General features: G+C 46.7%; 1 protein-coding gene across 1 annotated transcript in view; it reads right to left on the bottom strand.

Moving 5' to 3' along the window:
- Positions 1-23,606, bottom strand: part of shank1 (SH3 and multiple ankyrin repeat domains 1) — an 89,427-nt gene that overhangs the window by 57,165 nt on the left and 8,656 nt on the right. Inside the window, exon 2 of the mRNA XM_042709165.1 lies at positions 2,758-3,291. Coding sequence (XP_042565099.1) covers positions 2,758-3,240 — 483 coding nt within the window. The 5' untranslated portion in view covers positions 3,241-3,291. The remainder of the gene's footprint in view (positions 1-2,757; positions 3,292-23,606) is intronic.

Genomic DNA, 23,606 nt, shown 5'->3' with positions numbered 1-23,606 from the left:
AAAGCACCAAACAGCCGACCACAAACAAGGGGAATAAACAGAAACACACACAAACGCTCTCTCTCTCACACACGCACACACACACACACACACACACACACAGTTGCATACAAACACTGACCTCAGGCAATTCACCACCCCACTTAATTTAATTATCTGCACAATGAAGCTCTTGATGAAGCATTAAGCCCTTAACGCACTGCCTAACATTTAAGACCTCAGGACAGGCGATGGAAGGCAGAGATGGAGACCCACCTCTCCGCGTTACCAAACCAGGCTGTGCGCCACGGTAGGGCAACACGGATTGGCACACGGACGAGGAAATACCTGGCAATGCCCTCTGGCCTACAGTCCAATCTCTGATTTGGCATGAAACTGAAATGCCATGTTAGAAACGGGAGGCCCTGTGTTAAGTCCTCTTACTACTCAGTTTAGCCGCTTGCTATCAAAGGCATTGACTCTCAGTCAGACTTTTAAAAGGATCTCAAAGCTAGCCTTGCTCTCTTTTCCTCTCTGGCAGCTATGGTGGGTCACCTTGACAACCGCAGATGCAAAGAGCACATTCTATTGCTCTGAGCTGCTACTACTGGGTTGTCAGGCCTTTGCATTTCTGCTGTTTTAGCAACAAGAGAGGGCCTTCTGAATATCTGTGAGTGTGGGTGTCTGTCTGTTGCTGTATGTATGTGTGTGTGTGTGTGTGTGTGTGTCTGTCTGTTGTGTCTCTGTGTGTGTTTGACATAGAGAAAGTTTCTGTATGGATATATGTGACTGAGTGTGTGTGTGTTTATGTGTGTGTGTGTGTGTGTGTGTGTGTGTGTGTGTGTGTGTGTGTGTGTGTGTGTGTGTGTGTGTGAGAGAGATAGTGTGTGTGTGTGTGTGTGTGTGTGTGTGTAGGTGATAGAGAGTTCTGTAGATATGGTGTGCCTGTACGGGTGTGCGTGTGACATGCATGTGTGTGTGTCTAGAGGGTGTGTGTGTGTGTTAGAGAGTGTGTTTTTGCCGAGTTGAGGGGATTCTGCCGAGCCCTGCAGATCTGCATGGGAAAGGCTCTCTCTCTCTCCAGGCCCCAGTAGGGAGTTCTGCCTTTGATTTCAACGCAGCTTGTCGGGCAGAGGAATCTTCAAAGCCGAATCGGCAGAACTCTCCGACTCTCACACAATCTCTCCCTCCGCATCTTGTGAGGAAAAATGGTCTGGTTTCGAGGTTTGACCCAATCGGTTTTTATTTTTCGATAAAAGCAGTAATGAAGCGTAAAAAAAAAAAAGAGTTACAGTTTTATGCAAATATTAATAAATGAAATGGTCCTCTTGATGTAAATGAAAAAATTCTGGAATTCTGCGTCTCTGTGCTAATGAAATTTCAACGGCCAATTGTCTGAGACAGTTCTTGAGTGCCCACTCCAGGTCCGATTCTTTAATTAATAAATCAGCCCTCCTTTGTATCTGTCCTTTCGTAGATGTGGATTTTCCAATTTCGCCAACCCTAATCGTAGCTCACAATCGGGGGATGAATCCCATGTAATTACTTCCAGCCCAAATGCATCAAGTTACTCTAATGGCTCCAGCTCCATGGCACTATGCAAACCAAAGAGGGCCTTGAGTAAGTGAAGTAGCACTCCCCCCTCACACCTGCCCTCAAAATACACACACACACACACACACACACACACACAAACATACATCACTTTCTCACACCTGATACCCACATAGGTTCCCTAGATGGAGTGGCCTGCTGAGACCGACCCTCTCCTCTCCTCTCCTCTCCTCCCTTCTCCTTCTCCACAGAGACACTGCATAATGCCAATCACTCCAACACCATTAGCGCAAGTCGAGCTGTGGGAACTGGAGACATGATGAAGCACTGAGTCAAGGGGACCACTTCATACCTCGCATGCTGGCAGCTCAGAAGAGAACAGCAGGGACTTTAGAGGGTGATTAAGGAGAAAGCCCATCTCCAAACAGACAGTGGGGAAAGTGATCGGTCAGCCGATTGCATCCAATTTAAAGGAGCTTTAATGGAACTGAATGGAATTAGATTAGGGCGAGTTGAGTTCATTCAGTTGATCAGCCCAAATGAGGTTCATGTGACACAGGATACCAGGTGGGCTGTGTGCTGCGGATGGTATACTCTCTGTATTAGGTAGAAAACAGGGTTGTAAAATTGTGTGTATGTGTGTGTGTGTGTGTGAATGCTATTATAGGTAACATGTACATTTTGCGGAGACACTGTTACCTTTATCCTGTATTGAGCTGATTCTTGACTTGCGTTATGACTCAAAACAATATATCGATCATGTCTGACTTGTCAATCGAAATAAAAGCATTCAAATGTGTGAATGCATTTATGAAGCCAAACTGATTCTGTGTGTTTTTAGATTTTTTTGCAAGTGTGTCTGTGTGCTCTTACGAAGTCAAGAGGATTGCATAAACATTTGCGTTTGAGTGTATTGAAGTAGTGTGTGAGTTTGCGCGCGAGCGTGTGTGTGTGAAAGAGAGAGACTCTGTGTGTGTGTGTGTGTGTGTGTGTGTGTGTGTGTGTGTGTGTGTGTGTGTGTGTGTGTGTGTGTGTGTGTGTGTGTGAGTGTGTGTGTGTGTGTGTGTGTGTGTGTGTGTGAAAGAGAGAGACAGTGTGTGTGTGTGTGTGTGTGTGTGTGTGTGTGTGTGTGTGTGTGTGTGTGTGTGTGTGTGTGTGTGAAAGAGAGAGACAGTGTGTGTGTGTGCGTGCGTGTGTGTGTGTGTGTGTGTGTGTCAGACTGACCGTCTGTTTAATGTCAGGGATGCCGATGCGGAACACCATCATGCTGATGTGTGCGTCGTCAGCAGGGGGCGCCGTGGAGGAGCTCCGCTCCCGGGTCCGCCTCTGCTGCTGCTGCTGCTGCTGATTGGCTGTCTGTTGGTGGGTGGGTCCTGGGTTGGATGAATAAGGGTTGGCGGCATGCCCGGGGTTCCCAGGCCGCATCTGTCTGTCACCTGTCAGTCGTCCAGCCATATTGCCGATTTGCCTGTGCCCCTCTTCCCTGCCTCCGTGGTATTGGCCGCTGCCACGTCTGGTGGATACCTCCGCTTCCTCTTCCTCGTCCTCCTCCTCTCCGTCCAGTTCTCCATTCTCCTCTCCATCTTCATCCTCCTCCTCCTCTTCTTCCTCTTCCTCCTCCTCTGCCCCTGGATAAAGGTGTTGACTGTTTCCCAGCATCCTTTGCTGCTCCTCGTCACTGGAGAGGGGACTGAGCGGCATCGTCATGGTGACAGGGAGGGTGGCACCAGCGGCAATGGCATCATCCCCAGAGACTCACTGAGAAAAAAGACAGAGAGAGACAGAAGGAGATAGTGAAACACGTGTCAGACTCGTAGTACAACAGGCAGGAAGAAGGAAAGCCCACAGTGAGAGTCTTGGGGCTAACGGGAGGGAGGGAGGGAGCATGCCAGAAAGGCTTGATTACTTCAACAAACTGAGAGTGGGAAAAAAGTGACAGAAGAAAGAAAGAAAAAAAAAACAGTTGACCCACTTCACAGCGTTGCACCCGCCTTCACAACCACCACTACCACAGCTGGAGACCACCGGTGTGGTTGCCATGGTAACAGACGCACTCCTCTTGGCCCTGCTGTCTCTCTCTCTCTCTCTCTCTCTCCCCCTCTATCTCTCTCTCTCTCTCTCTCTCCCTCTCTCTCTCTCTCTCTCCCTCTCTCTCTCTCTCTCTCTCCCTCTCTCTCTCTGTCTCTCTCTCTCTCTCTCTCTATCTCCCTCTCTCGCTCTCTCTCTCTATCTCTCTCTCTCCCCCTCTATCTCTCTATCTATCTCTCTCTCTCTCTCTCTCTCTCTCTCTCTCTCTCTCTCCGTAGCAGCATGAGGCCGGCGCTCATTCACACGCTCTGCGGCAGTTCAGCCACTGCTGTCCCAGACCACCGGAACATTCTCCTCAGTAGACTCGGCCAATAGAGACAAATCAAGTCTCTCCTCCTCTTTCTGATCCACTGATGGGTAAGCTGCGCGTTTAGTGGACTGATCTTGACTGATACATTCAGTGGAACTGACCTTAACTTACACGTGCAGTGGACTGATCTTGACTGATACATTCAGTGGAACTGACCTTAACTTACACGTGCAGTGGACTGATCTGGACTGATACATTCAGTGGAACTGACCTTAACTTACACGTGCAGTGGACTGATCTTGACTGATACATTCAGTGGAACTGACCTTAACTTACACGTGCAGTGGACTGATCTTGACTGATACATTCAGTGGAACTGACCTTAACTTACACGTGCAGTGGACTGATCTTGACTGATACATTCAGTGGAACTGACCTTAACTTACACGTGCAGTGGACTGATCTTGACTGATACATTCAGTGGAACTGACCTTAACTTACACGTGCAGTGGACTGATCTTGACTGATACATTCAGTGGAACTGACCTTAACTTACACGTGCAGTGGACTGATCTTGACTGATACATTCAGTGGAACTGACCTTAACTTACACGTGCAGTGGACTGATCTTGACTGATACATTCAGTGGAACTGACCTAAACTTACACGTGCAGTGGACTGATCTTGACTGATACATTCAGTGGAACTGACCTTAACTTACACGTGCAGTGGACTGATCTTGACTGATACATTCAGTGGAACTGACCTTAACTTACACGTGCAGTGGACTGATCTTGACTGATACATTCAGTGGAACTGACCTTAACTTACACGTGCAGTGGACTGAGAGTGTCTTTTCATACATCATCTCCCAAGGTCATGACAACAATGATTTTAGTGTCACTTCAAACTGCACACAAACCACAGGTCAGCTCATTTTTAGCTACTCAACGGCACACAGATACTTTGCTTTAGTATATTCAAACTATATGATGTCTACACTTAAAAGTGAGGGGCAGCCACTTCAAAGCATGCATAGGAAGTGCATTGGAAATACACTGTAAAAACTACACACTTCAAAGCATGCATAGGAAGTGCATTGGAAATACACTGTAAAAACTACACACTTCAAATAAAGTGAGGCTATGCATGAGTGTACTTTTTGAACAAAATAGGTCAGACTATGAAATGTATGATAATAGGGAGAGGGTGAAAGAACTTCATTTCAGACTCCATCCTGCTCACAGGGGACACCTTTCAGAAAACACACCCTTGTTTGAAACTACTAGACACAATTGACTGAGTTTTAAGGAGCACGTAGAATGTAGCATGTAGTCATAGGCAGTGGCGGTTCTACATGGAATTACGCCCTGGGCGAGACCCCCTCTGAGCGCCCCCCGCCGAAAAAAAAAAGAATTCTTATTTATTTTTTATTATAACAATATAAGTGAAAGACAAACTTAAATGTATCAATTTTACAAATCCTTCAATAGAACATTTGAATAACAAATTTAAGAGAATCAATCCACACATCATGTACATTAATGTTAGCTAACCAGCTCTCTGCAAGTTAGGTTGTGCAAGCACTCAACATGCATTATGGTTAGTTGAGTTAGCTAATCGTGGCTAACGGGATTTCGCTAACGCTTGCTAGTATAGTTGTGTCAAAAGGAAATCTATGGTCTAACCAGCTAGCTATCGACCTGTTCATTATTAAGATTATACTAGTACTCTGTATGCTGTTATATTCTAGCTATATTCTTTAGTTGTGGCTAGCGGGATTTCGCTAACACTTTAGCCTAGTGTCAGATGAATGAACATGTTCATACCCTATGGTCAAATCAGCTAGCTGACGCTAGCTAGCAAACAATTATGTTGGTGCTCAACATTAGCTGGTTGCCTTAATAGGAATGTAGGTTAAGTTACACGTGACTGAAAACACAATGTAATAGACTTCTCTGTAAAAGATGTATTCAATTTCCCTCGGGATAAATAAAGTATCTATCTATCTATCTATACTCTGCTAACTACTACCTTCACCAGTTGGATAAGTTGAAGCAGTCAGTGGTCTCCTTCCACCAATTCGCCTTGCCCTTGGTGACCACATAATCGTTCTGTATTACCTATTTGTATAAGCCATTTCACACAATTCAGAAAAACGAAAACGTGCAGGAATTATAGGCCTGTAATTATAATGTTATGAATGTGCGTTATTTGGAAGAAAGTCTAGGTGTGACTGCTATACAGTGGATTTCCCCCCCTTGTCCGTTCCATTTGGGAGACTCAGAGGTGAACTGTCCCCCGCGCCCCCTCCCCTTCCCCCTTCTCCCTTCTCACTCAGGATCTGTCCACGGCACCTTCTTAGCGAGCAGAGGCGCCTGCAGCTGCAGGGGGCGCCAATTTGCCAATTCCACACACAGTGATATGATAGATAATAGAAAACCGCTTCGTGGCCCAGATGATTTTTTTTAAGTGCTCGTGCCGCCCCCCACGTCTTATGAAAAAGTGCCGCCCCGGGCGGCTGCCCGGTTCGCCCGTGCCTAAAACCGCCCCTGGTCATAGGACTATTTCATTATCAAAACGGCGAAACTGTGTGTTCTCTGCAAGACCGCTCCATTGTAGAAACCTATTAATGATCTTTGTATTCAATGTCTTGGTTTGCTGCCGAATTGGTTTTTTGAGACTCGAAACAACAAACCATTACTCCACTCACACTAGGCACAGAACAAGAAGGAGCACTCATTGGTATTGATTGAACACAGGCTTATTTTATTATGTTTGAAGGTAACTTGTTCCGTTTTATTGGGTCTTTCTTGCTTCTGGCAAAGGGAAACAATTTTCTTAGAAGCAATGAAACATCCTCTGCAGAGCTGAAATAAAGTGGCTGAAACCTGCTCAAATATTCCGTGATCCACCCACAACGTTTATTTCTGTGCTTCTGCACGCCATTAAAACAATCCAAACCAGTGATGGTCAGGACTACACATTCAGATTTTGGTCAAACTGTGTTTACCCAAAGCCCACATACTCTGAGGAACATCAAGATCAAGATCCACAATCTGGGGTCAATAGTCTCTTGTACATATGCCCACAAAATAAGACCCATCTTAGGCTGCTGCCCTTTCTTAGGTGTGTTTCCTTCTCTGCATGTATAGGAAAGGGCCACTGTTCAAAATGAGAACGGCGAAGAGAGAGACCCCACATTGTGGAGGACACAAATTCACAGCAGCACTTATCGGTGGAAAGTAATTACAACACAACCACGGGAGCAGCTCTGGGTTAGCCTGCTGATCAAATCCCCCCCCCCCCCCCACCCCCCCGCCCCCTCTCTCTCTCCCCCAGAACAGAAATGTTTTACAACCCAGTTCCTGGCCCTGTCCTGTCCCCGCTGTATCCACAGCAAATGAGATAATCAGAGCTGCATCGGCAGAGCAAGAAAAGAGAAATACCATCACAATACAGAGGTCGCGACACCACACCGTGGCCAATACATCATGTTGGCGCACTAAATATAGCACCGACAACGAACACTCGGTATTGGAAACTCCTACAATGCCGGACAAGCGGGAGAAGACACTCAGAAGCACTTCATCATTTAGTAGAGAGTGTATGCAGCCAGAGACTGTCATCTTAAATATAACCATTCATATGGACATTTATCAGCACACACAGTACACCCTGCGAGAACTGAACCAAGTGTGTCTGAGGCAGTGGATGTACTCATGAAGCACTGGTGTGAACAGGAACAGGAACGAACGCCACACACTAGCAGGTCACTTAAGAGTGTGACACAGTGGTTAGACACAGTGCTCTTGGAAGATGTCTGAGGAGGGAAGGGAGGCACCATTAAACATCTCATGATGACTGCATAGTGAGTAAAGGAGGGTAAACTGGGCACATTGGTGGCGCAAGAAGTGGGTGTAGAACCAGAACAGATTACATTCTGACACCCAACAGGAGACAGAAGAACAGCACTGGTTGGCCAACAGTACAGATGACTACTGGAGCACTTGACACCATCCGCTTCAGCACGAACACCCAACATCTGAGGTAACCACAGCAGCCAATACCCCCATAATGAAAGTGAGTACAGTCCCGAACGCCCAACAACGTAGCTAGCCGACTTTGCTGCAGCATGTAATTGGTGTGACCGCGTGTACACGAGAATTCAGTAAGCTGGGAAAGACGGCCAGGGCTGAGCTCTTCGCGGTGGCTTCCTGTCACAGAGGCGATCTTAATGAATTGTGTGTGTGTGTGTGTGTGTGTGTGTGTGTGTGTGTGTGTGTGTGTGTGTGAGTGTGTGTGTGTGTGTGTGTGTGTGTGTGTGTGTGTGTGTGTGTGTGTGTGTGTGTGTGTGTGTGTGTGTGTGTGTGTGAGTGTGTGAGTGTGAGTGTGAGTGTGAGTGTGAGTGTGAGTGTGTGTGTGTGTGTGTGTGTGTGTGTGTGTGTGTGTGTGTGTGTGTGCCATGCCATGAGGACAGTGCAACGCAGCACACCACGCCGCTCTCAGCTCTTAATCTCCTGCCACCGATTTAATAACTCATTTTCCTCCCTCCTCCGTCTCTTCCTCCTCGCAGCCAATATCCTGGACCACACTGTGCTGGAGACCACGATGCCTCTCACTCAGACAGCATCCAAGCACCTCAGGCCTGATATATAAAACCATAGAGAAGACATGTGTGTGTGTGTGTGTGTGTGTGTGTGTGTAAAAGTACTGAAAACAATACATGTGTGACTGAGAGAAATCATCTTTCTGTTTGTGTGTGTGCGTGTGCATGTTTTGTGTGTACCTGTGTGTGTTTCTGGGTATTCGTGTCTCTCTGTGTGTGTGTGTGTGTGTGTGCCAAGGGGAGTTGAGTTTGTCTGTGACAGAAACTGTGTGTTTAGGGGGAAGTACACTGGGGAGAGAGGGCTGCCAGAGAGGGGAGATATGTTTGGCCTATGATGACAAGAGTGACCCTGAAAGGCAGTGGGTGGCAGAGAGTAAGAAAGAAAGCCTGTCAAAACTGACAACGAGAGGAGAAAGGAAGGAAGGAGAAAAGGAATGGAGAGACAGAGTAGAGAGACAGAAAAAGAGAGTGAAAGAGAGACAGCAGTATAGCAAGTGGGAAAGAGATAAAAGTAAAGTAAGGGGAAGAATACAATGAATTTGAGGATATGAAAGAGAACAATGTAACTCTGATACCCACGCAAAGAACAAAATATCAAAAAAGGGATACCATCCAAAAAGCCTTAAAGTTCGGGGTAACATCTTTTGCCCGATAACATCTTTTAATTTCATTTGTCTTTTGTCAGTAACACACCCTTCTAGTTCAGGAAGTGTGTATTAGTAATGAGCCTCTAACATCCCCTGAACACGCAGACACCTGAAACACCATACCTCATTAGCACACAACACAGGATCGTGTGTGTGTCTGAGTGAAGGTTGCGCGGGGGCTGTCATCGCAACACACCTTAATTAGAATCACGCATCACGTGATCTCGCCTAGATGAGGATCTCCACGATCATAGGTCATGGCAGACCGAAAAAGAAATGCCACCTGGCCTAATTAGGGCTGATGGGAGAGAGAGAGAGAGAGAGAGAGAATATTTGAGAGCACCTCAGTTCGCCACATTTACACCTCAGATCATCTCTCTCAAATCCACGCTGAGGGCGAGGTGTCTGGTTCTCGAAAAAGGTGAGCTGCCAGGGTCACGCGCTAGCGTTCAGTCACGCTCGGCCGAGCCCTTTGTAGACGCGGAGGGTGACCGCGTGGAACGTCTTAACAGTCTAAAGAGCTGTGATGACGAGGTCTAACTGGCAGGGAGGAGCTGGGCAGATTGAGATATACTGTGTGTGCATTAAGTGTGTTTGAGAGTGGGTCGGGTTGCCTTAGACACTGGACACTGTACACACAGCAGGTGACTCAGTTAGACAAACGCCTGCCTGCAACTCTGCGATCAACAGCTCCAGCCCAATTACAGAATCCTATTGAAACCCTTCTGACTGTTAAGACATGAGAAGAGCTTGTGCAATCCCCCCCCACCTGCTTCCTACCGCCTCACCCCACACAAAACTAACCACACGTCGGCCTGCATATTTTAACAGACCATTAAAAATGTATTGCCGCTCTGCTACCCTGTGTTAAAACACAAACCCACTCACACGACAGGATCTAGGGATTAAAAATTAATTTGGCCAGAATGTTACAGTTCCGTAACAACAACTTCATCTTTGTCCGAATACAGAGAGAGAGAGAGAGAGAGACAGAGAGAGAGAGAGAGAGACAGAGAGACAGAGAGAGAGAGAGACAGAGAGAGAGAGAGAGAGAGAGAGAGAGAGAGAGAGAGACAGAGAGATGGGCTAACAGTAGGGCAGACAGACAGAAAGGTGGATGAGATGGCAGAGGGCGTTGTGGTCAGCGGCCTGTCAGAGAGTCCACTAATTTGGGGAAGCGGCAGATGAAAACGAGTGCAAGTGGGAGAGGAACGGATGTGCGTTTGCATACTGCTGAGTAATGACTGTAGATTTGGAGAGGATGGGGAGAGCAAGGGAGACAGAGCCGGCTGCAGCAGGAAGGCAGATAGAAAAGAAGGGGATATTCAGCAGGGGTGCGATAAAGAGTGAGACAAAAGAGAGAGAGAGAGAGAGAGAGAGAGAGAGAGAGAGAGAGAGAGAGATAGACAGAGCAAGTCCAAGTGTGAGGAAGGCTGTGCAAGAACAAAAAGGGAGATGGAAAACTAAAGAGAGAGAAAGGGAGAGAGAGAGAGAGAGAGAGAGAAAGTCAAAGTGAGAGGGAGAGTATGCAAGAGAGTCAGAGGGAGCGAGAGAGAGAGCGAGAGAGAATGAGAGATAGAGAGAGAGACAGAGAGAGACAGAGAGGAAGTGAAAAGTGAAAGAGAGCGAGGGGGAGAAAAGTGAATCAGATGGAAAGATACTGCAGGATTAGCTTCAGTGGGATTTAGAGAGAGGACCCAGCAGGAGGGGGAGGGAGATCTATCTCAATGGGACAGGCGATCGGCAAACGACAAGAACAAGGGTGAGCTGATTAGAGAGATGGAACGAGGAACAGGGGAGGAAGGACAGAAGAAAGAGTTTTGGGCTGGGCTGGGGGGGGGGGGGATCTATGAGAGAGAAAGAATAAGGAGCAGAAGACAACACATGAAAGATGACAGACAGACAGACAGATGTGCAGAGAGGACAGAAAATGAGATCATGAGAGACGGCAGTGTGATACAGAGGATAAGATGAGGCTATTCGATAAAGCTGATGGAAAAACGCTGAAATACCTGACCTGACAAAAAATGACAAATGAGTTGATGATGCACTGGCATAAAGTGTAAGGAAGATATCTTAATTAAAGAAGAAGACAATAGACCTCCCCACGCCAAGAGCCAAGAGATGGACGGAAAGACTACGTCCACATGATGGAAATCGCGATGGCCCGGTCTGACACTCCAGCTCTGCACTTCCCCTTTTCTTTTTATCCTTTCAATATCTGTGTGTCCTACTACTCCTCTCTGCACACACACATAATTACTTGAGGAGAGGAAGGTCGTTAGGCACACTTGAGGACGTTTGTGGAGGTCGGAGCTTCTTAACTTACATCATGTCTGTGCTATCCTCCATTCTCTTTTGGCAAAAGACTGAGGCTAATGTCAAGGTCCCTGTAAGCCATGCTGTTCGTTAAAAATCCAGTGCTTGATATAGGCTTTGTAGCCGTGTAATGGAGACAGTATTTTACCCTGTAACGGTGCTCGATGACTACACTGCTTTTTTTTATCTTTTGCTACATCGTTAAATCATACTTTTGTCCTTCTCGCAAGGACACTGAAAGCTTGGTCAGGGATGATAGGCAGCCAAATAAAGGTTGAATAGAAACCTGAACGAAAAGGGTCCGGTAATAAGAATGTCTTGAGGGTGCCTCTCTCATTCAGGCTGGCTTGTCCTTATTGGCTGTCCAGTGCACAGGTCAACAGCTGTCCACCCTTTCTTCCCATTCCAGCCAATCACTCTGGCTGGAGCTCTTCGACAGTCACATGTGGTCTGTGTATGTCTTTACACCACCATCTTATGCTTACAACCCTGTCAACACAATGACATGCATACGCCCTCCCTCCTTTGCCTCCCTCTCTCTCTCTCTCTCTCTCTCTCTCTCTCTCACTCACTCACTCTCTCTCTCTCTCTCTCACTTATGTAGGACAGAGAGCATATATAGATAGATATTTCCAGTGTCTCGGTCCCCAGGACGATTCACTGGGAAACTTCCAAGGAACAGACCGCCCCACTTTTGCGCCACTAAACTGGAGCGGCCAATTTCTCTCTCTCTCTCTCTCTCTCACACACTCTTTCTCTATCTCTCTCTCTCTCTCTGTTACACATGGTTCTACATAGTGGCATAGAGGTTAAAGGTGTGTATTGGCACTACAGGTAGCGTATGGCATGTGTGTGTCTGTGTGTGGGTCACCTTCACCTCATTTGGTCTCCCCACTCCAGGCCTTTTCTACCAAAACATAAACTCAAAACCGACCCTTCAACACAGCAGTTCTGACCATGCGTGTGATATAGATTGACAGATACCAAAGATACCAGTCAGGAATACGGACATCCATGTTATTGGGTCTCAACATGTGACCAGACAGAAGCACTCACCACACTCACACAAGACTCCCTGCGACCCTCATCATCTGAGCAAGCACACCCAGTGGGGAACTGACCCGAGGTGGCGCGAGCTAGGGCACTGGCAAATACTGAGCTGAGAGATAGCGAGCTCCATTTGCATCTTAAGATCCCACTGGCGTGAGGACTCTTAGAGACCACATGGGGTAGATGGATATGAGTTAATAGACTTGTGCTATTGGTTCTCCCCGGAGCCCTTGAATGGCTAAACACGCGGCGCTAATAACGGCCACTGTATTGCGGCTTATTCAATTTCCATTAACAACGGACAGAGCCAGCCATTTGTGTTTGTGTCTGTCTGTGTGTTCAAAGAGGCTTCCTTCAAAGAGCCTTTCAAAAGCGGAGAATGAGGGGTCCAGCCAATATGGACTTCACTGCTGTGATTCTTTGTGGCCTTCCATTGCTGAGCAAACACGGTGGAGACCAACAGGGTCTGGCAGCGGAGCCTTGCAGTTTAGTGGGCCTTCAGAAAATGCCAGACCCCAGGGAGTGGGATTGGCGAGCACAAAGAATGAATCCATGACGCCACGCCTGTTCACAAAATGAGAGCAAGCGAGTCGGCTGTGATAAGAAGCCGCCACAGCGCACGTCTGAGAAAATTCTAAATGGATTATTTTGTCGTTTGTCGGTTCGTTTAATTGCTTAATCTACACTGATTCTTTTACACGTCGAATCTGACATGCTTCAGTGACGTTCTCAAAGGTATTCCAGGAAAGCACGGCAGGAAATCTGAAATACTATGCTGACTGACTGACTGCACCAGATGCAGCTACAGTGTCCTACAGTGGTTTCATCCACCAAAACTAAGATATGGCTATCAGGAACCACTGGATGATCACATTACAGTAGCGTCTCTTTATAACACAGGATTTGTGAAAGATTTGAAAGTAAATCACAAGAAGACAGTGGGCCAGAGCTCCATGTTATACCTCCAGGACCTGAAAGTAAAAACATGATAGAAGTGTCCGTCACCACACCCATCTCTGTCGTTAACTGTGCTCTCCTAATCTTTGGGAAGCAGAAGCCTTCAAACTGAGTTATTTGTGTTGTTTGAAATGGTTTTCAAACCATACAAGTGCATTTTGAATGGGCTTTGCTAGTACAAAGGCAGACAATCACACTGCTATTACAAAGTCTTGCATCTTAACCACTGTGACAGGTGGACGTTGGGAAGAACACAACGTTCATGCAATTGTTCAATAATCTTACATTTCCTCTCTGGGGTTTGCAGCTCCGCTTCGAATACTTTCCACATTGCGAGAAGCGCGTGCAGCAGCACTTTCAACTCTGGCAGTTGTAGTGTTTTGCGGAACAGGAGTTAGTTGCATGTCTTTTGGAGTGACAAGACCCCATTTAAAGAGGCGCAGCCACTGCTTTTAAAATGTCCGGCAGGGAATAATGACATCACGGCCCTCCTTGGCGGGATGAGCCATTAGGCAGCAGCGGATGGACCCTGCTCATGAATAATTAATGTGGGAGTTGCTGTAGGGGGCGGAGACTGAGCATACGAGAGCGCTGAAATATTTAAGGGCAGGGCTGCTCAACCGCCCCAGGCAGTGTCAGCCATGTGATTCTCTCTCTCTCTCTCTCTCTCTCTCTCTCTCTTCCCCCATTCCCATATTCTCCTCTCTCCTTCTCCTCTCCCTCTCTCTCTCTCTCTCTCTCTCTCACTCTCTCTCTCTTCCCCATTCCCATATTCTCCTCTCTCCTTCTCCTCTCCCTCTCAGTTCAGTTATCTTTTCTAAGTTTCCCGATTGGCCTCGAGTTCTACAGGAGCCTGCTGGAGCCTCAGCCAGCCCAGCGTTCTGAGAGGAAAGACAGCATTTCATCTTGAGTTTCCCCTAAGTGCTTGCAGTGCTAATGATGGGATGAGTTTATATATAGGCAGGAGGAGGATCATTTCCTCGATGTACCTGACCGACGTTTGGGAATACTTTATTGCAGCGGGGGGGGGGGGGATAATCCACACACCATAAAAATAGGGACAAAAAGGCTTCAATGTATATCATGTGTCCTTTATATACATATAATATAGCTGATAGGTGGGTATTTAACAGTACTAGGTCTTTCTCATATTTATAAGTATTTAGATGATTAGTATCTCTATTGTTTCTTGTTAATAAACACATTCCTCAACCTAAAGCTAAGCGTAATGAAGTAAATCTTTGTAATGACAACTTAGTGTTACATAGGTACATAGGACGTAAGGACAAAATAGACAATTTATTTGATGATTGCCATCACTTGTTCACTGGACATTGTAATGGAGAAAATCTATGATATGACTTTCCATTAGCCAATGTAGGAACAACATGTCATGAGACTACTACGGCCCGAATGCTGACATTTGGAGTGTTTTGATTTTGGTATGCTTTATCTAGTCATGCTTCACACGTCTCTTTGTGTTGATTTCAGTGCACAATTAACACTCCTCAACTGCACTTGTCACTGTGAGAGCAACACACGGTGCAAGATGCAACATTATTACAGAGGGCTTATATCATAGCTATGACTAATCCTGGGCAAGGACTGAATTGCATTTTGAACTGAAGATCCCTAATCCTTATCTCAGTGACTATCCCAAAAAGATTAAAACCAGATCCCGTTGTAAATGAGATTAAACCGGAAGCAGAGAAATGATATTATATCAGCCTGGAACTTTTGACCTGACTTTTACTTTCTGTAACATTTCAACACATGACCTCTGATTTTGGGGGGGGGGGGGGGGACGCCACGGCTGCACATGAATAGTTCAGAATTAGGACTAGCAAATGAGTGTTTGTTCTGTGTCTCATTGATTTTGTATTGCAGTATTTCACGTGGAGTCATTTTCAGTTGTATGCTTTTCAATTTCTTAAATGACAAAGAGCCCCAAAAATACTAATATATTCTCTACTGTCAGGCTAATGGCTGAAACATACTCAGATGTGTGGTTGCCTTGACAGGAACAACTGACAATTACTGCATCCAGAGTGAGAGAATATTACTGCTCATCTTTACTTGTATAGTGCTGACTGCATGTAAACCCTGGGGGTTCCGTTCCTTTGGAATAGATCTGCGCTGTGGTGACAGCGGTGGAGACTGAAGTTTCTCAGCTCAATATCAGACAAAATTGTTAACGTCAGAGAGGGTATATTTGATAGCAGCAGCAGCAGTTCTTTCGCTGGGGTATTGCTTTTTTTTTTTATAAAGGTTGGCTGGCGCTCACACTAGTCTTGGTGGGAGCAGCGGATGGAGAAGGAGAGGGGAAGTGAAGTATCTTGAGTCCAGGCGGTGAAGAAGTGACAGGCCTAAGTGAGCCGAAGCGGTTCCATCAGGTATGGACCAGGGTTGATCCTGCACTCTGTGACAGGAGCTCAGCACTGCCCCCCCCCCAATCACAGGGCCCTGAATGGGTCTCATTTGGTGTGTGTGTGTGTGTGTGTGTGTGTGTGTGTGTGTGTGTGTATGTGTGTGTGTATGTGTGTGTGTGTGTGTGTGTGTGTGTGTGTATGTGTGTATGTGTGTGTGTGTGTGTGTGTGTATGTGTGTGTATGTGTGTGTGTGTGTATGTGTGTGTGTGTGTGTGTGTGTATGTGTGTATGTGTGTGTATGTGTGTGTGTGTGTGTGTGTTGTGTGTGTGTGTGTGTGTGTGTGTGTGTGTGTGTGTATGTGTGTGTCTGTGGTTGAGTGTGAATATGTGTCGTGTCCGAGAAAGCCTCGGCAAGAGTACATACATGAAAGTCAGTGTTACATACACGAGGTAGTTCCATTATTGCAAAGAAGTACGTGCGTGTGAGTACACGTGCTCTCCGTTTGTACACCCATGCATGTCTGTGTCACTACGGCGACCGTTATGTAAAACAAATGCAGTAGGACACGCTCTGTCATCATCTTTGACCTGACTGTACTGCGAATAGATCACCTCAGTGCAAATTACACACATTTGTGTCACTGCACTCAACACTTTTAATCTCCCTCCCATATAATGAAGCCCACTCCATAAAGCCATAACGATAACCGATAACTGTCATCTCCACTAAGCCGATTATTTTCCCACCATATTTACGCTGGTTTGTTTGTCAGTGTAGCGAGTACTAAAAAACCTACTGTATATTACGCAAGGCTCAGAAATGAAAAGCAGTCGTTTGATGTCTATTAACGCAGATAATTCATCGTCAGTGATAACTCTGTCTGCCATGGGCCGGTGGATTGAATGTGTCTGATGCTGTGGGGCGGCGGATTGAATGTTTCTGATGCTGTGGGGCGGGGCGGGCGCCAGGGTTTCTTGTTCGTTTTGGTTAGTTAGATAAGTGACGTGAGGCAAATCAAGAGAGTGACTGGAAGCCACACACGCACACACACACACACACACACACACACACACACACACACACACACACACACACACACACACACACACACAGATCGTATCTGCCTTAATGCATGCAAACTGTGGATGACAGAGAAAGGGATGAGGAGGTTTTTTTTCATTGTCTTAATCTATTCTATGTAGGCCAATCAATATGGCTCCACTTCAAACAGCTTTTTTCACCCATCCCTTCCTCTCTTTCTCTCCTTCTACCCCTTTCTCCTTCTACCCCTGATTTCTCTCCCCAATCTCAACCGCTTATATCTGCATTTCTATTTTCCCCTTATCCCCCCCCCCACACACACACACACACACACACACTCTTTTTTAACCTCATTACCATCGTACTGCACCAGTGAACCCTCTCCAACATTTTACATTAACTTTCCTGTCTTCCCTTGTCCTCCCCACTCCTTAACTTCTTTAGCCCTCACCTCATGCCCCCCCCCCCCCCCTCCCCATCCCCCATCCCCCAGTTACAGGCACTTCACCTCTTAATTGTGTTTGTGTTTTAAATAATTCAGCGTGCTGGGAGAGCGGAAAAGACACTCAAGCAGTTTTTTTCCGCCTTGCTGGATTATGACTCCAGAGAGACTGGCATACGAACCACTTGCTGCAAAAGCTCCAAGGCGCTCCATGCGCGTTTGAGATCTCTTGGCACCATTTGACAGCAAGAAGGAGCTGCCATTTCCTACAGTACAGAACAAAAAAGGGAATGTATAGGACCCCTTGGCTCCGGTTGAAGCCCTGCTGAGAACTCAATATTGGAACTCTGAGTAGGGCACCCTAAAAAAATCGAACGGGTCATCTTTTTTAGATTAAATGATTTTAGTGGTGTTAAAAAGGTGAGGGTTGAGAAACAGCAAGTAGCAGATTGACGATCCTGACCTCTGCCAGGAGACACTATGAGCTCCATCTTATTTACAGAAAAGGCCTAGAAGTGCATATAGCACACTGCACAAGACACTGGACACATTTAGTGATGATATATACATGCAGTAAAATTGAATTGTTACATCAGATTAAAATGATGCTTTATTTGATGCACATTGATATTTTTTGTTATCCACTTAAAATATATTGTGATCATAGTATGTTTGGACATGCCTTTTCAGAAACAATTTCAGAATTGTTTTCCAAAGAATCTCTGAATGAAATGTATCTGCAGAAGTTGAACTTCTGAGACCTCCACCTTAGCTAGTTTACAGAGAAAGTTTTAGAAAGAGAGGGTGGGGAGGGAGAGACGGTGGGGAGGGAGGGAGGGAGGGAGCGAGGAAGAGAGAGATTTGAACCTGTCAGGATGATGAAAAGAAACCAGGTTCCAGCAAAGAAAAAGTCTGAGGTAAACTTCCTGTCTCATTCAAACATGTTTTGCATCTATTTCCACAATGCTGGAGACATGAGCAGGCAGAACCGTGCCATTTGAGAATTAAATATAAATCCAGGCTTTGAATAAAACATACACTCAGAGAGAAGACTCGGTCCCTCAGTCACAGGAACGTCAGCTTCTCTATGAGGTGTGGGCTTTCAACAACCCTGAGCAGCCATTAAGCATCACCCTTGGTCAATGCAGACAAAACAGGCACATCCTGTGAAGAGAGATTATGTTGTGTTTCTTGATGTTTGAATAACTGGTCTCTCTCTCGCTCTTTCTGTCCATCTCTCTCTCTCTCTCTCTCTCTGTCCATCTCTCTCTCTCTCTCTCTATCTCTGTCCATCTCTCTCTCTCTCTGTCCATCTCTCTCTCTCTCTCTGTCCATCTCTCTCTCTCTCTGTCCATCTCTCTCTCTCTCTCTCTCTCTCCGTCTCTCTTTCTCTCTGTCTCTGACTTGCTTTTGCCCTGTCAGTGTGTGTATGAGTTTAGGTTTGCCTTTGTTTGGTACTAATCAGTGTGTCGTCCTCCTAACTAAGTTGAAAGTAGAGAAGGCATTAATGAAACGGGTTTGTGCACTGGGGTGTGAATTAGTGGTTTAGATGTCTCAACTGAGGTGAGGTCATAGTAGTAGAGATGAAATACATATGAGTGTTGTGAAGTACGTAAACAATGTTTTTTATGTGTATGTGTGTGTGTGTGTGTGTGTGTGTGTGTGTGTGTTTACATCCTCTGGCCATGCTGAAACTAGACATTATGTGGGAGATAAAAAAGGAAGGTGCATGAGTGTGTGTGCATACAGAGTAGAATCTATTTGTGTGTGTGTGTGTGTGTGTGTGGACACAGGATACCTGTGTGATATCCTCTGGCTAAGTTATTGCAGAACGTATGTGGGAGAGAAAAGAGGACAGTGTGTGTTTGTAATGTGTGTGTGTCTAATAGTGAAGGCATGTATGTCTCTGTGTGTAAGATGTAATAAATAATGAGTGTTATGTAAGTGCATGTGTGTGTGTGTGTGTGTGTGTGTGTGTGTGTGTGTGTGTTATAAGTGTGCATGTATTTTTATATGTGTGTGTGTATGAAGTGCAAGCAAGGGCATGTCTGTGTATGTACTGTGGCTATGTGTGTGTGTGTGTGTGTGTGTGTGTGTGTGTTATAAGTGTGCATGTGTATGTTTATATGAGTGTGTGTTTGTGTGTGTGTGAGCATGCGAGCATGTGCACCCAAACGGGGCACTCGATGCCCTCTGTTTCCCCGCAGCTGTTAGTCACAGCGGGAGAGAAGGCGGGAGCACTTCCTGCCTGGCCTGGTGGAGGAGCATCGATCATACATCATCTCTCCCATTCACAGCACCGCCAGCTCGCCTCGCCTCGCTGTTGCTATAAATACGGCCAGCTCGCTGGCTCTCCGTCATTAATGCGGCACGCCGCCGTGGTCAGCCCCGCCAGCCCACTGGCTCAACCGCTGACTGCTATCAGCTAACCCCGGCTCCTCCGGCTCACGCTGGGTCCATAGCCAGCTGCTTTTGCCCTGAGCCAACCTTGCCAAGGACATCGGATGAGGAGTCATAGGATGGAGAGAAGCACACCAGTACAGATTAGGGGGACCAGATGCAAAAAAAGAGCAAATGTGTGGCGAGTAGTTAGCTTGTGTGGGACGATGTGGGACATGTTACCAGTGCTGAGAGGTAACCTAAAACTTTGATATAATGTCTCACCGAATAAGAAACATTTGGATTCTGCCTTTCGGCTCATAAACACCTGTGTAAGTTGGGACGTATTAGAGGATTTTACTGGCCCGGAGTCTGCACAGTTTGATTGACAGCTGTCACAGCCTCTTGTTGAACGCCTTCCCTGCTCTCTTCTCAGCCATTGGATGACTGCCAGGCTTTCTAGAGAAGCTTGGCTATGTTGCATTTGTATGAGCCAGGCTGCTGCTTTTTGATGTAGCGCTATTAAATAGAGTAGAAACATAATCAGCTCATGTGCCAGGCGGGGAAAAGAACACATCCATGTGTTCCTATTTCTGACTATTTGAAACCAAATGAAAATGCGGGACGTTATCTCAATATTCGGGATGCGAGACAAAGTGTGAAAATGCTGTTCAGTACAACATGAAGCGGGACACCTGGTCACCCTTGTGCACACGGAAGGGTGTCTGGATAAGTGATGGAAGACAAAGAGCTGACATGCTGGGATAAAGCCATGAAGAAGGCCACACTAAGTCCCACAAGGCTGGTTCTTAGTTTCAAGTGGTAGATAAATCAAGGGGGGGGGGGGGGTCCATAAAGCCCACATTTAGACCCAAACCCAGTGGAGAGGAGAGTATGGGTGGTTGGGTAATTAAATAAGGCCTGACGTGATTGACAAAGGGCATAGAAACAGGTGTGACTGGCATCAAGCCCACATTATCCTTTTAATCACTCATTAAAATCACTGAGTAGTGTGTGTGTGTGTGTGTGTGTGTGTGTGGTGTGTGTGTGTGTGCGTCAGAAACACAAATGCCCTCGAGAAGAAGAGATAGCCATCACCAGCCTTTCAAAAGCAAGACCCTCAGTGCTCAGGAGCCATTTGCTACAGATATTACATTAAAGACAAAATAGAGCAGCATGATCATCAGCCAAATTTCCTCCAAACTCACAATGCATATAAATAAGAAAGCAGAGCGAATCCAGTACAGAAGCACTGTTAATTTTTTTTTTATTATTATTAGGATTATTGTAATTTATTGCTTTTTGCAGCCACAAAAAATGCAAACGAGTAGGTCTCACGAGTACAGGCTGCAAAGCATGTGCATACAGACTTCTTGTACCTGCATGTACCTGACCAAGTTAATATAAAGGAGGTGTTTCCAAGCTATGTCTTATGTCAAAGACAGCAACAACTCTCTCTCTCTCTCTTTCTGTCTGGAACTCTGGTTCAGCATTGTCTGGCCCGCTGAGACTGAAACAGGCGTGTAACCTGTCGGGGTCAGCACTGTGACAGATATCCGTGGCGCTTAGCATTCACACGGATCATGCTGGCCTGGGCCCAGACGGATATCCACAGGGGCCGACACGAAAGCATACTTCCACTGCCGAGCCCAGCATGGGAAAGAGAGACATTTAGATAAGTCTTAGCCACCGAGATGGCCTCTGATGACCCGGTCATTATGCAGCATAATGATTAAATCAACATCAAAAGCTCCAAACTTACCTCAGTTTGCTGACCGTCATTTTTTTGTGTACAGTTTTTACATTTGAAGCTGTTCTAGTGAAGATGCTCCTGAGCGATCCTATGGCAACAGTGTCCAGGGAAACTCTGGTCCTCTACCCTTTAGCCAGGACCATCCATCGTGTGTTTCAGAGCACTGAGCAATCATGATACAGAGTCAAAGTTACGGCCAGTCATTGATCATGTGGCTCGGCCCTGTTGTCATTCTGTTTAGCACGTTGAACGGGCTGAAAGGGGCACGCTAATTAGTCCGGTTATGGCCGAGAATGTGAGAAGGGTTTAGCTAACCGTCAGTGATTGCTATCCTTCTTGCAGGTGTGCTTTCTGTTCGGCTTCAGCTGAGGCGACATTGATTTGACCATTCTTGCGGAGGCACCCCTGATTTACTGGCTGGTTTAAATGCATGCCAGGGAGAGAGAGAGAGAGAGAGAGAGAGAGAGGGATGTGTGAGAAAAGGAGGAAGAAAGATAAGAAAGGGAGACTTTCCAAGTCGATCGACTAGTCTGTGCTGCTGCGGCCCCTGCTGTGTTCCACCGACCACATGGTGTGTGTGTGTGTGTGTGTGTGTGTGTGTGTGTGTGTGTGTGTTGTGTGTGTGTGAGCGTTTTGTCCGGAAGGGAAGTGGCCACCCGTCCGGCGCAGGACTGGCAGAGAGATTTATGGACTGCTGGGCCAGCAGCCTCGTGGACTGCAGAGACCTCCCTCTGCCTCCCACGCTCGAAGCCCCTGCCAACGCAGCAGACATGGTTGTGTGTGTGTGTGTGTGTGTGTGTGTGTGTGTGTGTGTGTGTGTGTGTGCAAACACATCCAGTAGCGGCGTGCGTCCACAGAGCCATGCAGAGCCTGGAGGAAATCCCCCTTACTCATCTTGACAGTAGGAGATCAATGGCAAAGATAGCAACTGGCCAGTACAGATATTTACGGCAGCTGTATCTTGAGGGCTTTCCCTGGATGTCTAGCGGCCAGATTCACATAACTGGAATACACCGTGGTCTCAATAGTGCCAATGTGATGTTAGCATTTCTTGCTAACTTCCACCCGACGCGGCCACACTAGGAGCCCAACCACCCCCTTCAGTGTTTGCACTAAACACAAAATAATTGGCAAGATGAGATGCCAGTCTCTTTGGAAGCTTCCTGATTAGTAGAGAAATTGGGGGGAGTTGAAATTGAACTGCTTACTGCAGAGGTCAGCAAAGTAAGTACCACAGACCATTTATCTCTCAAATCACACCTCCCTTTGTGAGAGCTATTAGAACATAAAGCCAGCTAGCTTTAGCCATATATATGTATATATATATATAAAAAAAATGCTTTAGCTCTAACAGTTGATTTGGAATCAGCTCTCTAGTGGTTAGTCCCAGTCTTGAGCATCATGAAGCAAGCAGCATCTCTTGCCCAGGATCAGTTGTAAGGGCCATTAAGTGCTGGCACACACTCATGCTTCCCTGCCTGGGCCAGCCAACTCCCTTGCTGAGCATCTGTTTCTAAAAATAGCCCTTCTTTGATGGTGCACTGGTGACTGCTGGGAGACTTTGCATCCCATTCTCTCTCTCTCTCTCTCCTCCCTCCCTCTCTCTCTCTCCCTCCCTCCCTCTCTCTCCCTCTCCCTCCCTCTCAATGGCACAATTAGCACTAATAAAGTCGGTTGCAGTCCGCAGGAGCTCAGGAGGCACTGGCCAATCCTTCACTCTAATTAGCATAAATGAGATCATTGCCATGCGCCACACGTGCCATGATGTGTGTCTCTGTGAGCGCGCGCGTGTGGTGTGTCTCTGTGAGCGCGTGTGTGTGTGTGTGTGTGTGTGTGTCTCTGTGAGCGCGTGTGTGTGTGTCTGTGTGTGCGTGTGTGTGTGTCTCTGTGAGTGTGTGTGTGTCTCTGTGAGACGTGCGCATGTGTGTGTGTGTGTGTCTCTGTGAGCGCGTGTGTGTGTGTGTGTGTGTTGGGGGGGTGGCTGCAGCAGAAGAGGGAGGGGAGGGGGAATATGAGGAGCTCTCTGTAGGAGCGGGGGGCTTGAGTAGATGGGGAAGAGTACACAGAAACAATGCCAATGGGTGCCAATGATGCCACACACCCCCTGCACACACACACACACACACACACACACACACACACACACACACACACCACACACACACACA

The sequence above is a fragment of the Clupea harengus genome, chromosome 1 (assembly GCF_900700415.2).
Source record: "Clupea harengus chromosome 1, Ch_v2.0.2, whole genome shotgun sequence".
Taxonomy (NCBI): Eukaryota; Metazoa; Chordata; class Actinopteri; order Clupeiformes; family Clupeidae; genus Clupea; species Clupea harengus.
This window is presented reverse-complemented; position numbering and strand designations above follow the sequence as displayed.